General features: G+C 40.7%; 2 protein-coding genes across 2 annotated transcripts in view; one reads left to right on the forward strand and one right to left on the reverse strand.

The window, feature by feature from the left end:
• The window catches only part of eci2 (enoyl-CoA delta isomerase 2), a 95056-nt gene extending 81573 nt beyond the window's left edge, over nt 1-13483 (reverse strand). Inside the window, exon 1 of the mRNA XM_078199089.1 lies at nt 13260-13483. Within this exon, the coding sequence (XP_078055215.1) occupies nt 13260-13315 (56 nt within the window). The 5' untranslated portion in view covers nt 13316-13483. The remainder of the gene's footprint in view (nt 1-13259) is intronic.
• A 202-nt stretch (nt 13484-13685) lies between these two features.
• The window catches only part of cdyl (chromodomain protein, Y-like), a 152278-nt gene continuing 151381 nt past the window's right edge, over nt 13686-14582 (forward strand). The window contains exon 1 of the mRNA XM_078199140.1: nt 13686-13942. Within this exon, the coding sequence (XP_078055266.1) occupies nt 13919-13942 (24 nt within the window). The 5' untranslated portion in view covers nt 13686-13918. The remainder of the gene's footprint in view (nt 13943-14582) is intronic.

Below are 14582 nucleotides of genomic sequence, written 5' to 3' on the forward strand. Positions count from 1 at the left end.
AGATAAGAAGTGAGATGAGATATGGGATAGTGAACAGGTAATAGAAGAGATGTTATAGGAGAGCTGAAAGTTGAACAAAGTAGGACAGAATTCAAAGTGGGATTCATTTGATGGATAATGAGAAAGACAATGGTGATAAAAAGAGACATTTAAAGGGATTCTAAGGGAGGAGGAAAAAAATAATAAAAACACAGTTTAAGTGGTAGCTATGGATGTAGGATCAAAGTTTTTTTAAAAGAGATAAGATAGACGCTAATGGACATTTGAAATCCCATAACTGTTTTCTGAATTTGGGATAATTCTGACATAAGAAAATGTGCTGTATGCAAGCTACCTTAAAATGATGCAATTTAAGACAAAGAAAGAGCAATCAAAATAAGTTACTGCCTGGAATCAAATAGAAAGGTATAATCTCTGTATTAAAGATGTCATGAAGCAAACTGGATAGAGTTAAGTAAATAAGATAGAGACTGGAATTTAAACAGCAAGAGGAAATTGGGATATTGAGTGCAATTCAATTAATTGGAATATTTTGACTTGGCACTGATGTATAGTTAGTGAAAGGAATTTGTAAATGGGCCACTAGAGTAGCCCAGGGCATGGGGCACAGGAACCAAAAGGAAGAGATAGAAATGGTATGATTAATGTAATACTAATTGAGAGCCAAAAGGCGTTCTACTTATACCTACAGGGTACTGCTACCACTAAGGGGCGCCCCACATCCGCTACTTCCTCGGACAGGACCACAGCAGACAGATCATCTCTACCACATTGGATAACTGGCACGTAGCTGAACGTAATGCATTTGCTACGCGAGATTGGCACTGGTCAACAATGGAGGGATATAGAAGAGAGCTATAGGGACTGTCAATATTAGATTGCCAAAATGATTACAGGTTTTCTAATTCTTTTATTGTTGAGTTTACTATTTTTGACTCAGATAAGGCTATTACCTAAAGTCATCTGTTGTTCCTCTTGGGAATTGGATGTCAATACTTACCTGTACATGTCATATACATATGCTGGAACTTCTAATCTATCCAGCTGTTGGGTTTGCTCACAAATCCCTACACATGCTGAGTGAGGATACTCGTGATCAGTACCCCCCGCCATGATTTGAATTGATCGTGTGGGACCAACTTGCCCATACCTTTAAGAATCCTAGAAAAATAGCATCAGGTTACCCCAGTATTTATGACAGAGTTGAATTTTACCAAAGTACATGGGTACTGGTGGGCCAGGTAACGTGCAGAGGTAAACACCCAATTTTAACACATCAAGCCCAGCTTCCAGTTTCACCCTGAAACAAATGGTACCAAAACCAAAGAGGATATTGTGTATTGAGAATAAGGAAGGCCCTTGGAGTGACTTAGGTGCAAGAGAATATCACAACTCTGTGAAGCTCACCAGCCGGTTACGTATGGGTCCGCCCAATGACGATCGGTCTTATAATATCTCTTACTGCTTCAATAGGAATAGCACCTACCCAACTCTCAATGGCATATATTGGATTTGCAGTGATGAGGAATACCCATGGCTTCCTGCCCGGTGGAAAGGGTCATGTTACCTTGGATATGCGATCCCATACATTTATTATTTTCCCTGTCTTTCTTCTCTGGCAAGATGTTGACGTGCTATCTTGGGAGCAGAACATTTCTTTTCCACCATGCATCCCTGGTATGGATCAGGAGGTTGGCACAATAAAACACTATCATAATCTCAGTCTTGGAAAAAGTTGCCAATGATACAGCCTCTGCCCTGACTAAAATCAATGATGAGATGGTTGCTCTGCGCACCATGATACTTCAGCATCATATGGCACTAGACTTTGTCCTGGCATCCAGGGGTGGAACATGTGCCTTAATTGGACCAGAATGTTGTACATAGATACCCGATGATTCAGAATCCATAACCGATCTAGCCAGCCATATTAAAAAAAAAGAGGTTGAAAAACTTAAACTTTACTCTCTGGGGCTGGGCTTCAGGTTGGCTGGGTTCCCTGGGAACATCAATTTTACAAGGGATCATGTTTCTTTTCATCGTTATTTTAGCAATCATTGTAATTTTGCAATTGCTTAAATGTTGCTGTGCAATAGCAGTCAAGTCCACACAGGGTGTAGCAATGATAATGGCAGTTCGGGTGGAGACAGGAATACCTCTGATGCCAAACAACCCTCTGGGACCTGAGATTACATGTTTGAAAACTTCTATTTAGTGGCCTAATCTTGGGCTAGCCAAGGGCCAAAAGGCAGGATATGTAGGAGGGAGTTTAGAATAACTTGGAACTAAAAAAGACTAACAATCAGAGTGAATATCGTGAATCAGAGAAGTCACAAAGCGCCTGAAGTATATTTTACAAAATGTACTGCTTGCATAGAGACATATATAATCACTGTTAGACAATTTAAACATGTGTTTTTGAATACGTATTATATTCTGCATTAAAAGCATACACCTTGTCTAAAAACACACGCTCCAAGACATGATGGGATATAGTCAAGTAAAAAAAAAACCACATTCTTCGGAACAACACAGCTACTGAGCGAAGGGAGAAAGCAACTTTTATCAGTGTGGACTCCAGAGAGTTCTGGAGATCTCAGACAGGCAAATGAATAGGTCTTACATTACACCAGGTAAGAATTGTCTCATACACACTATAAGACTGTGAGAAAGACTCTTAAAGTCCATGTATTCCCATGCTGTCAGAGGATAAATGTTATTGACCAAGGTAAACAATCCATACTAATAATGATTGGCTCATACCCGATTCAGGTGAGCCGAGGGGCGGGCAAATGGCTTTTGAAAAGTGGTATCATTGTAATACTGAGAAGTGTAACTTCAGAGAGATTTGGAACTGCCCCAAATCACCCTTCAGCATTCGCTGACCAGGCCTGGACAATAAAGAAACGTCTTAACCAGAATACTGTCTCTGCAAGTCTTTGTGTTAGCTAAGTTGTAAATTAAGTTAAAGCCAGCTTAAAACTTAGCCTTTGAAAACCTCCTACAGGTCTAATGTGAAGTCCAAGTGAACTTTCAATCTTCTTAGACATTCTGAGCAACAGTGAGATTGGCTGGTTAACCATTGGGCACCAGATTCCCTCTTCTCCACTTGAATCTTTAATCAGATAAGCTACGCAATTTGATCCTTCTGGTCCTTGCTGTAGTGCTATACTATGCAGAAGACGGCACATGACAGTTGACATGGAGTACTGAAATGTGCCGCTACATCTATCCAGGCATCTGAAATGCAACTTAAGTATGCTGAGGACATGCAAGGTGACAGATCTGTTGTCATATGGCTTGTACTATCACACTCCTCATGCTCATCAGAGGGGTCAACAGACACCCAGTAGTAACACTTTAAAGCTTGTTTGCAAGCATGATCAGATTGGGGATGTTGGACTGTTGCAGCATGAAAGAATCAACGCCGCTCTGGGTAATCTAATGCAGACCTGCAATTAACATTTTCTTGTGATTGGACGTCAGCTGAACATTGATGGAATAAAATTTCCCTATAATTGACAATGACTTCTGGCTGGTCTAGGGTTGTCACATTGTGCACAGTCAAGAGCACCTTGCACCTTTTGGAAGCCAGTCAGAATGAGAAAATCGAGTCATTGTCATCACAGGATAAGTTTACATACTTAGACCTAGCAAAGAATAAATCTGTCACCAAACTAATGTATTTATGTGAAGTCAGCTACAAGGCCTGCACTGTGTCTCCAGCCGCACCCTGAAAAGTACCAGAGGCAACAAAATTGAGGGTGTTGCTAACTCATACAGTCATGATAATGCATAGCCACCAGGTTGAACAGGTAGCAGGTCTTTTTCTAGGTGGTTGAAAGTGTCTGCGACCATCTAACATAACAATCTCAGCCATCAGAAGTGCTGTTCTTCAGAGAGGTCAAGGAAGCTGAGCTTCTGTTTGGACCCAGGTAGAGTCTGCACTGTGGATGTACATACACCATATGGACTGCAGCAGTTCAAGACGACGGCTCACCACCACCGTTTCAAAGACAATTAGGTATGGACAACAATGCTGGCCTAGACAGTGATGCCTAAATGCTGTGGAAGAGTACAAAAAAGGAGCTAGTGCCTCCTATGATTTCAATCCCTTTATTACTCTCTTATCTACTTGTCACTTGTAATTCCCTCTGCAGGAAATTCCTTCTCAACATAATATATGAAATAGGTGCAAGAGTAGGCCATCTGGCCCCTCGAGTCTGCTCTGCCATTCAATAAGATCAAGGCTGATCTGATTATGACTTTAACTCCACTTTCCTGCCTACCCCCAGTGACCTTTGGCTCTCTTTTAGATTAAACTTTTGGTGCTGATGGTACTGATTGTCTTCCTTGTCCAAGTGCAATCAAAAGCACCCATGCTGCTGCACACTGTGATGTTCCATATGTGAACACCTCCAAATTCTCACAAGTACTCTCATTGAACTACTTCCCATAGGGAACTGAGAAATCTGCTTTGTTTATTTAGCCATCTTTATTTAACCAGCTTTATAAAGTGCTACTCAATCTTGCCTTGGTTTCATTGACAAGTTTCCTGGAAACTTGTGCAAGAAGCCATGGGGAAAAAATAGTGTGACAAAAGCATTATTTAAGTAGGTTAAGTACTGAACACCTCTCCCAAGCTTGGTACTTGGGTGCCCCCAGTATCTCCCATAGTAAAAATGTGAGTGGCAGGTTATCATTGAGTTTCTCAACTTTGGCAATTAAAGCATCCTTTAAATCTGTCTGCCCTGGCAAAATATGAACAATTTGAAGAATCTTAAACAGTATATAAAAGAGGAGTGTCATGATGATGTGATGTGTGCATACAACCAAAGACATAGGAGCAGGAGTAGGCCATTCAGCCCATCAAATGTGCTCTGCCATTCAATGACACCATGACTGATTTGATACGATAATCCTCAACTCCACTTCCCACCTTATTCCCATACCCTCAATTTCCTTACTGATTAAAAATTTGTCTATCTCATGTCTTGAACATATTTAACAACCCAGCCTCTATAGTCCTCTGTGGTAAATAATTCCACAGATTCACTACCTCAAGAGAAGAAATTCCCCCTCATCTGTGTCTTAAATAGGTGACCCCTTATTCTGAGATTAAGCCTTCTGATGTAATTAACTCCTTTAAAAGAACTTTTAAAAATAAAACACTGACTTAAGATGACTGCCACAGGTCACCTGACACAGGTATTACAAGTTGATTAGTTGTCAAAAATTTCCAATGTGAATTGCAGTTGGGATATACCAAGGCAAACTTCCTATGAAATGTTATACTTGATGTCAGGACTGGCTTCAAAACAGAAACTGTAATTGGTTCTCACCATTTGCAATTTCTATAAAGCTATCTTTCATGCAGAGGCAGAAAGTCTACCAGGACAATGACTATATTGAAGGTATTGATATAATCTTCCTAACCCAATACGGGGAAGAATTGTCCATTCATAAGTGATGGTTGAGACATTAAAGAAAATAATCCCCCAAGCTATAACAAAATTGCCAAGTTCTGTCCAGACATGAGTTAATCAATTCCCTTCTCAAATCATTATGGGGACAGAGTTCATGTGACTGGAAAAGTAATATTAAAAAGCCTTGGTTGATTGTGCAGTTGAGAAGTCTAATGGAACAGTATCATCTCACTCTCCCTATTCTCAGGTTCAGAGCCATTGTGGAATCCATCACAGAAGTAGAGAATTTCAATCAATAGGAACTTTTCAAAAAGACAAATTATGTTTAAATAACATTTCTCCAGAAATTGCAGTTTAAGTTGGTCTCAACCCCATTGAAATTTCAGGACCAAATCTGCCTCAGCCACAAACAACAATTTTAACCCTTTATCATTGAATCATTTTATTATTTGGCCAAAAGGTAATCTCCTATGGCATAATTTGTAACTCAGCGTGTACACGTGTGTGTTGTGAAGATTGGGATGTGGGTTTACCTTTTTAAATATCTTTACCTGTGTGGGTTTTTAGTACAATAAAATAAATCCCTTTGTATTTAAATTCAAGATAGGCTGTCGGACTGAGTTCTTCACAAGTAGCATGCAAATTATTAAATACAACACTCAATTAGTATTTTAATCCTTTTAAATTACAAAATCCCTGTTACGATCAGTTGAGGATTGAGACAGAAAAATTGAATCCTGACATGTGCCCTCATAGGTCGTAACAGGAGTCATATTGACATTGTTCCAAAATTATCCAATTCACAGCACATTCATCCAACTAATTGAGACTTCCTCCCAGTTCTATGTACAGAATGTTTCCATTAAGAGAAAACATATAATGATATATATGTTCATGAGAATGATTCCAGGGATGAAGTTAAGATCTGCAACGCACTGCCCGAGTGCATGATGGAGGCAGGTTCGATCGAGGCAGTCAAGAGGGAATTGGATTATTATCCTAAAAGGAAGAGTGTTCAGGGCCAGGGAGAGAAGGCAGGGGAATGGCACAAGGTGAATTGCTCATCTGGAGAGCAGTCGCACACGTCAACTGTCCGAAAGACATGCTGATTAAATTCTCCCTCAGTATACCCAATCAGGCACTGGAATGTGGCAACTAGGGGATTTTCACAGTAACTTCATGCAGTGCAAGCCTACTTGTGACACTCTTACATTCCAGAAACTTAATTAAAACCCTGCTGCATGTATTCTGCATTATATAGCCTCCTCCAGTCTCTCAATTTTCTGAGCTCTCTGCACATCTCGGATTCTGGCCTGTGGAATTCTTTACTTCAGAGGGCTTTAAAGGCTGGGCCGTTAAATATGCTCAGGGTGGAGAAAGATAGATTTTTAAATCAGTAACGGAATAAAGGACTAAGAGGATAGTAGAGTTGAGGATTATCATATCCCACTTCTGCTTCTATATCTTATGGGGTGCTGGGCTGAGCTGGCTAGGTGGCTAAAGTGTGATGCAGAATGATCCCAACAGCAGCTTCAATCTCTGTACTGGCTATGATAATTCATGGAGGCACTGCCTCCTCAGCTTGTCCCACACTTGTGAACTGAGGCCCCTCAAGCTATGGCTAGCTAACATGTCTCTATCTAATGGAGAGAAATGCCTACATTCCTTTGGGACTATAGTTAGGGCTACATTATACTCCCATGTCACTATCTGAACCTCAACTTACCAGTCTTATTAACCACACTGCATTTACACATATGCACTCTAAAGCTAACTTATAATTCTTGATATTGTCAACAATTACACCTAATTATTTCTCACTATCTTTCCTAGGCCTCCGTATATCTTGTTTCTACTTTTTCATCTCATGGGTGGTCAATGAGGTAATGTTTACTCCACACAAGGACCAACCTTGAACTTTGCAGCTACTGCAAAATCAGTGAATGCAAACTATTACTCAGCATTTTATTACAGGATTTTTTTAACCACTTCATTTCAGAGGATGAAAGCTAATGGTTTGCACAGATTTTAGCTATTATATGATTTATAATCTTAAAACAAAAATCTGTTTCTACAACAGTATATTTTTTGAAAACACTTGTATCATCTCCTTTATATCCTTCAAAAACAAATTTTTCTTCTGCACATATAAATGAAGATCTGATAGCTTGGTTCTTGAATGAGTAAATTGAGAGCAACAATGCCACTTTTGCATCGGAGTCAAAGGACCCCAAAAGAAACTGTTATATAGATCTCAGACATCCATAATGTAATCCTACAACTATAATTTGATCTGTTGCAAAATTGCTTTTAAATTGACAATCTGGCATATATAAAAAGTACACTGAAGATCATTCTTGAATTGAGCATGCACCTGGAAGAGATCTTAGCTTTCTCCACTGTCATGTTTCAAGATTTCTTTTGACCTTCGACCACCTACTCCTCACACCTCAGAACAGATTTAGAAGGGGGAAAAACATTGCTTTAAAAACAATGCTTTAAAAGTAATTCTCAGATTTTGTGGTAATGATGGTGAAACAGTCAATAGTTGCCATCTTTATCCCCACTGACATTGACAGCAGCTTTGGGAGTCCACAAATGTACGGAATAACTCAAGAAATCCAGAGGTTACTCTGATTCCACCTCCTCCAGGGTGTACACTGTTGAGATCCCCCTCCCCACTCAGAGTGCGATCCCAAAGCCACTTTTATGCTGTCAGTTTCAAGTAACTGAACGTGGAAGAAATGTTGCACACAGTTCAATGAGGTGTAACTGTGTTTTTCTAAATGGCATGATTACTTCTAAATATTCTCAGTCCCTAAAAAAACTAATTTTATATTTGTGGAATTTCAAATTTCTCCATTAAGATAAAATCCCTGTTCTTTTTAAAGCAAAATATTTTTTATAATGTGTTTATAACATTTTACTTTCTATATTAATCTAAATCATCATTTATTTTGTTCTTTATCAAATTTTGAATCAAAGAATTCAATGCATTTTTGTAGAAAATAGGGGCAGGAGTCAGTCATTTGACCCTTTGAGCCTGATTCACCCACCATTCATTATGACCATGGCTGATCACCCAACTCAATCGCCTGATCCTGCCTTCCCCATATCCTTTTTTCCCCTTCACCCCATGAGCTATATCAACTCCTTCTTGAAAATATACAATGTTTTGCCTGAACTGCTTTCTGTGATAGTGAATTTCACAGGCTCACCATTCTCTGGGTGAAGACTTTTCTCCTCTCTCAGTCCTAAAAGGTTTAACCCGTAAGCTTAGACTATGACCCCTGGTTCTGGACACCCATACAATCGGGAACATTCTTCCCAGATCCACCCTGCCTAGTCCAGTTAGAATTTTATAGGTTTCTATGAGAATCCCCCCTCATTCTTCTGAACTCCAGCGAATAAAATCCTAACTGACTCAATCTCTCCTCATACATCAGTCCCACCATCCCAGGAATCAGTCTGGTAAACCTTTGCTGCATTCCCTGTATAACAAAAACATCTTTCCTCAGATAAGCAGACCAAAACTGCACACAATATTCCAGATGTGGCCTCACCAAGGCCCTGTATAATTGCAGCAAGACATCCTTATTCCTGTACTCAAATCAGCTCACTATAAAGGCCAACATCCATTTGCCTTCTTTACTGTCTGCTGCACCTGCATGCTCACTTTCAGCGACTGGTGTACAAGGACATCCAGGTCTCCTTACACCTTCTCCTCCCAATGTATAGCCATTCAAATAATAATCTGCCTTCCTGCTTTTGCTACCAAAGTGGATAACCTCACATTTATCCACATTATTCTGCATCTGCCTACTCACTCAGCTCGTCCAAATCACACTGCAGCATTTCTGCATCCTCCTCACAGCTCCCACTCCCACCCAGCTTTGTGTCATCTGCAAATTTGGAGGTATTACATTTAGTTCCCTCAGCTAAATCATTAATATATATTATGAACAGCTGGGGTCCGAGCACCAATCCCTGGCACTGCTAGTCACTGCTTTCCATTTGGAAAAAGCCCTGTTCATTGCAACTCTTTGTTTCCAGTCTGCCAATCAGTATTCATCCATCTCAATCCACAACTCCGAATCCCATACACTTTAATTTTAGAGTCTAATCTCGGAGTTGAAAGTCCACATAAACTACATCCACTAGCTCCCCCTCATCAGCTCTACTAGTTACATCCTCGAAGAATTTCTTGTAGAATTGTCAAGCAGGATTTTCCTTTCATAAATCCATGCTGACTCTGTCCAGTTCTACCACTGTTTTCCAAGTACTTTGCTGTAAAATCTTAGATAATGGACATTAGAATTTTCTCCACTACCAATGTTAGGCTGACTACTACTTGATTTGCTGTTTGTTAGAACATTTCAATGTGATTGGCTGTTTTGCTGGCATCACTGCTGCAAAACGCCAGGAGATACCCATGACTAGGCTCCAGATTTAAACTGACATTGGGAAAGGGGAAGTCCGTGTCACAGAAATTGCTAGTTTCTTGTAGTAGCTCTCTGCGAGGTCAAAGGCAAGTGCCGTGTGCTATTGCTTTGCTGCTAACTGCAAAATCCAGCTCCTGTTTGTAGTCTCGAGTTTTTAAATAAAGACGATTAAACCCAGGTAAATCATGGGTTATGTTAAAATTAAGTTGCTCATGACCACACCTGACCCCACCCCACCCCACCCTCCACCACAAAGACTAAAGAATAAAAAGTTTGTTTGCTAGTCCAGATAATAAGGAAATACCTCCTACTTGTTGCGAGGGAAAACCCTTTGATCTCAATTTGACTGTGATGCAGGAATTAAAAAGAAATAGATAGCTACCAAAAATATAGTCTGGCATTTGGAAACAGGAAATTGCAGTCAGGCAAAGGCCATAAAAGACAGGAGACTGTATAAAAGAGGTCTGGCTTGAAGTACAAGGCATAATGTAGAGGAATTAGCCTGCATCAGTCAGGCAAAATTACCTACTAAAGTAAGATAACACACATCTCCATAAAATTTTATTAACAAAATTAATCTGTTATACTGTATATTCATCTTAGTGTGAAAGAAAAAGCAGCTTAAAGCTGAATATTAAGTGTTAACTGTTTCCCTTCGCAGAAATTAAATACAAATGCAAAAGATAGTGATAGCCAGTTCAGGTTACAAATAAAGTTCCCACTGCTCCCAGTATTGTTCAAGAAAATATAGGGCAGTAAGAATTAAATCTTGCAAGGAAGACACAGAATGCTTATGGGAGTAACTGACCCTTGAATGCAAGAATGTGTGTATAGCTGACTAGAATGTGTAATACACCCACATATTAGTTCAAATCATGCAAGTAAGACATCTCAACATTCATTGTACCTTCATGAAAATAAAGGAATATTAGTGTTATGCAGTGGAATCTATCTTGATATTTCACCAGTTACACACTATCATTTCTAAAACCAGTGAATGGATGTACCATCAAGCTTCTATACTAAAAAAGCTAAAGAAAATTATATTACTGGAAATGAGGATTAGGAAATGAAAATTAAACCTTTCTGAGCTAACTCCCACACCCCCAACAATATTTCAGACACCACTGATCTACATATTAAAAGTTTTTCTTAAAATATTAAGTTGATAATAGTTGTACAGTAAAACTTTCTCTGTATTAGTTACAAAACATACACAATGCAAAGAAAACAGTGCCATTCAGATTTCATAACTAGTAAATCCTCTTGAATCCATGTATTTACCTAAAATGACAGTAGTTACTCTATAACTTAATTACATACACAGTAGCTGTTTCTTTAAGCTGTTTACAGAGCAAATGCACCCCCACATCTGGAAGCATCAGCTAGAACAGTTCAGGAAAGTTGGTGGATGCACACATACCCATTCTCTACTGGAATTCTCTACTCCAGAGGACTGTGGAGACTCAGTTAATGAGTACATCCAAGACAGAAATCAATAGATTTTTAGATATTAAAGATATAGAGGGATATAGGGACAGTACAGAAAGATGGCATTGAGGTAGAAGATCAGCCATTACTTTGTTAAATGGCACAACAGGCATAAGGGCAGAATGGCCTATTCCTATTTCTTATGTTGCTATGTTAGGAAGGAATGAGTTAGAGCAGGAAACGACAGAACGAGTCACAATTTAACATAATGAAGATGTAGGGATGAAGGACCTTAAACACCTTAAATTATATTAAAAAAGAGAATCACTTCAACTTAACTAATCAAAGGCCAAGTTAGTTATCGAGACAGCTGTCTTAAGGCGTCATTCAAGTATACAGACCTGTCTTAAAAAGTTGCAACAGAAAGCATGATAACATGTTATAAAGATGAGAGTCAAGAAATGTACACAATGTCCTCATCCATATTAACCTTTGTTCTTACCCAAGGCCACAAATAGAAACTAATTTTTGGTGAGCATCAACTGTTTCTGTGGTGAACTGTTACTTCACCTACCAGTTGGTAAGATGATAACAAAGGGACAAAAACAATTATGGGAAAAATTATAAAAACATAAGTGCTAAAATGTGGAATTATTTGTCATAAATTCATTATCAAAGCAGACCATGTAAATTTTCTATTAAAAGAGAAACTGGTTAATTGCATGAACAGCAGAACATTAAAAGGACAATGTCAGTCAACTAGACATTGGATCAGATAAAGCATATGAAGAAAAACAGCAACAGATTTGATGGGTCAACTAGACTGTTTCTGAGCTGTAAAATTATATGACGGGATCATACAGTCAGTCAGTATATTTTAAATTTGAAAAGAAAAATTAAAATGAACAATAACGGTAGAAATATCCATAACGATATCCATTCCGCTGAGGCTTGGGGAGAAAAAAACCCAGAGGGCATGGGTTAAGGGTGAAAGGAGAAAAGTTTAAAGGGAATATTAGGGGGGGCTTCTTCATGCAGATAGTGGTGGGAGTGTGGAATGAGCTGCCGGATAAAGTGGTAAACTTTTAATATTTAAGAAAAACTTGGACGGGTTCATGGATGAGGGGTGTGGAGGGATATGGTCCAAGTGCAGGTCAGTGGGACTAGGCAAAAAATGGTTCGGCACAGATAAGAAGGGCTAAAAGGCCTGTTTCTGAGCTGTAATTTTCTATGGTTCTATGATAGTGCAAGAAAAGACAAGTTGTGACCTGGAATGGGCTGTCCAACATTCAAAATTTTCTCTTATAATGCAGAAATTGAAAACAAAAGATAAGCCCTTCCAGGCAGGAGAGCTCAATTATTTGAAGATGATGTTTAGATTTTAATGTCATCTAGCACGAAAGAGGATTCTAAGTTTTTTGGTTAAACTTGAGAAACGTGAAAGCTCCATAGGGATTTTCACATTGAAAGATACAGGCAAAAGACCCACGGTGCACAGCATCTGAAAAGATGACAAGGAAAGCAGGGTAGATCTTAAGATCACACACTTGAAGGAACAGTGATGAAGCAATGCCCATTCACTATCTGCTGCATTCTAGTGCAGCATTTGATTGCAAAGTTGTACAGTTTGGAAATTAACATTGGAAGAGAGAACCGTAAAACAGTTAATTCTGCAGACAACGACTTTTGATTATAGATCACCGGATCTCAGATCTATTGCACATAGGGGCTCCATTCAGAATCTTTAAAAGCTGAGACAGACAAAACTTAAGTTTAAGAAAGGAAACTTCAATTCAATTGAGGCCCAACCTTTGGCTGCAAAGGGATTTAGTTTGTCAACTGTTGATTTCGGAAGACCAGATTATGACTTTAAAATTGTGTGGTGGTGGGGGGGGAGCAGTTTAGGCTGAGAAGCGGCGTTAAACTTGCAGCAGTGCCCTTGGTTGGGGGCAACTCTCACCTGAGCGTCTTCAACAACTGCCACCGTCCCGACAAGGCGTAGAAGGCAGCAGCCATCCAGACCAGTCCACCCAACCCAACCTGCCCCACGAGCTGTCAACACGTAAAACACTTGGACTTTTACCCTAACCCTGGCCCCGCCCCCCCTCTCCTCTCACACTAACTTGACGGATATTCCCAGTCCCGCGCCCCCTCGCTCGCTCGCTCTCCCCCGCGCACGCGCCCAACTCCCCGCCAACGTCAAACGGCTCCCTCGGCACGCGCCGGCTCAAAGTGCGGATGACGTAACGACGCTCGCCGTCCAACAAGTTAGGTTGATCTGATATTTCCCCTCCCTCTCGCTCGCGCTTTAACCGTTTTTTCACTCTGCGCCCGTCCCCTCCCTCCCCGCCACCTGCAGTTCGGCCCCGCGAGCTAGCGCGCACGCGCGGGAGACAGACAGCGAGGGAGAGAGGAAAGAAAGTACAACTTCCGCTCTCCCTCATGGACCAGCGCGAGCTCCCTGCTGCGCAGAGCGAGCTGCGCACTGGCGATTCTCCCCCTTCTCTCTCCTCCTCCCTCCTGGAGTTAAAAGGAGGCCAGGCATCCAGAGCACAGGGAGGGGGGGCTGGAAAGTGATTCCCCTCACACTTGATTAGAGGCGCTCAAGCTTCGGGGATTATGGCTTCGGAGGAATTGTATGAGGTATGGGGGCAAAAAAAATGTGATTTAAAAAAAAATTGGTTTCCGACTCGTTCTCTTTCCCCCCCTCACCCCACACACACTTTCCCTCTTCCCCACTCCCTCCTCCTTTAAACCCGGAGTGATATGGCGATCCGAGTCTGCCTCTTTTTTTGGTGGAGTGAGTGCAGCCGGTGTATGGGGTGCGCACGCGTCCGGAGGAGGGAAGAGGGAGAGGTGGTGGGGAAGGTGGAAGAGAGTTGTTTGAAATCATCTTCCAAAGGGAGACTTGACTTTTAGTCTCCACGGTGCTGGCGATTGGCCTCCCCCCTCCCGCGGTGTTGGGTGTAAGGCACTAATAGACTATGTGGCTTAAGTGTTAAGGGAGAGATGGGGGTCTCTAACTATTTGCTCTTGGCATGTGTGCACTCACAACTAATGCCGTCCTCAGCTATGTCGCAACGCACTATGCAACGAAGACAGGGATCCAAAACTCGGGTTTCACCTTTTTCCTTTTGGGGAGGGGGGAAATTCTTCCTTTTGATCGTTTTTTTTGGACGCATTGGTTTATGCACTTCTCAACCGTTCCATGTTGATGTTGGATGAAGTAGATTTTTCTGTTTGTTTGTAATTTGTTCTATCTTGTATGGGTGGTTACCTTCCA

The sequence above is a fragment of the Mustelus asterias genome, chromosome 2, assembly GCF_964213995.1.
Source record: "Mustelus asterias chromosome 2, sMusAst1.hap1.1, whole genome shotgun sequence".
Lineage (NCBI taxonomy): Eukaryota > Metazoa > Chordata > Chondrichthyes > Carcharhiniformes > Triakidae > Mustelus > Mustelus asterias.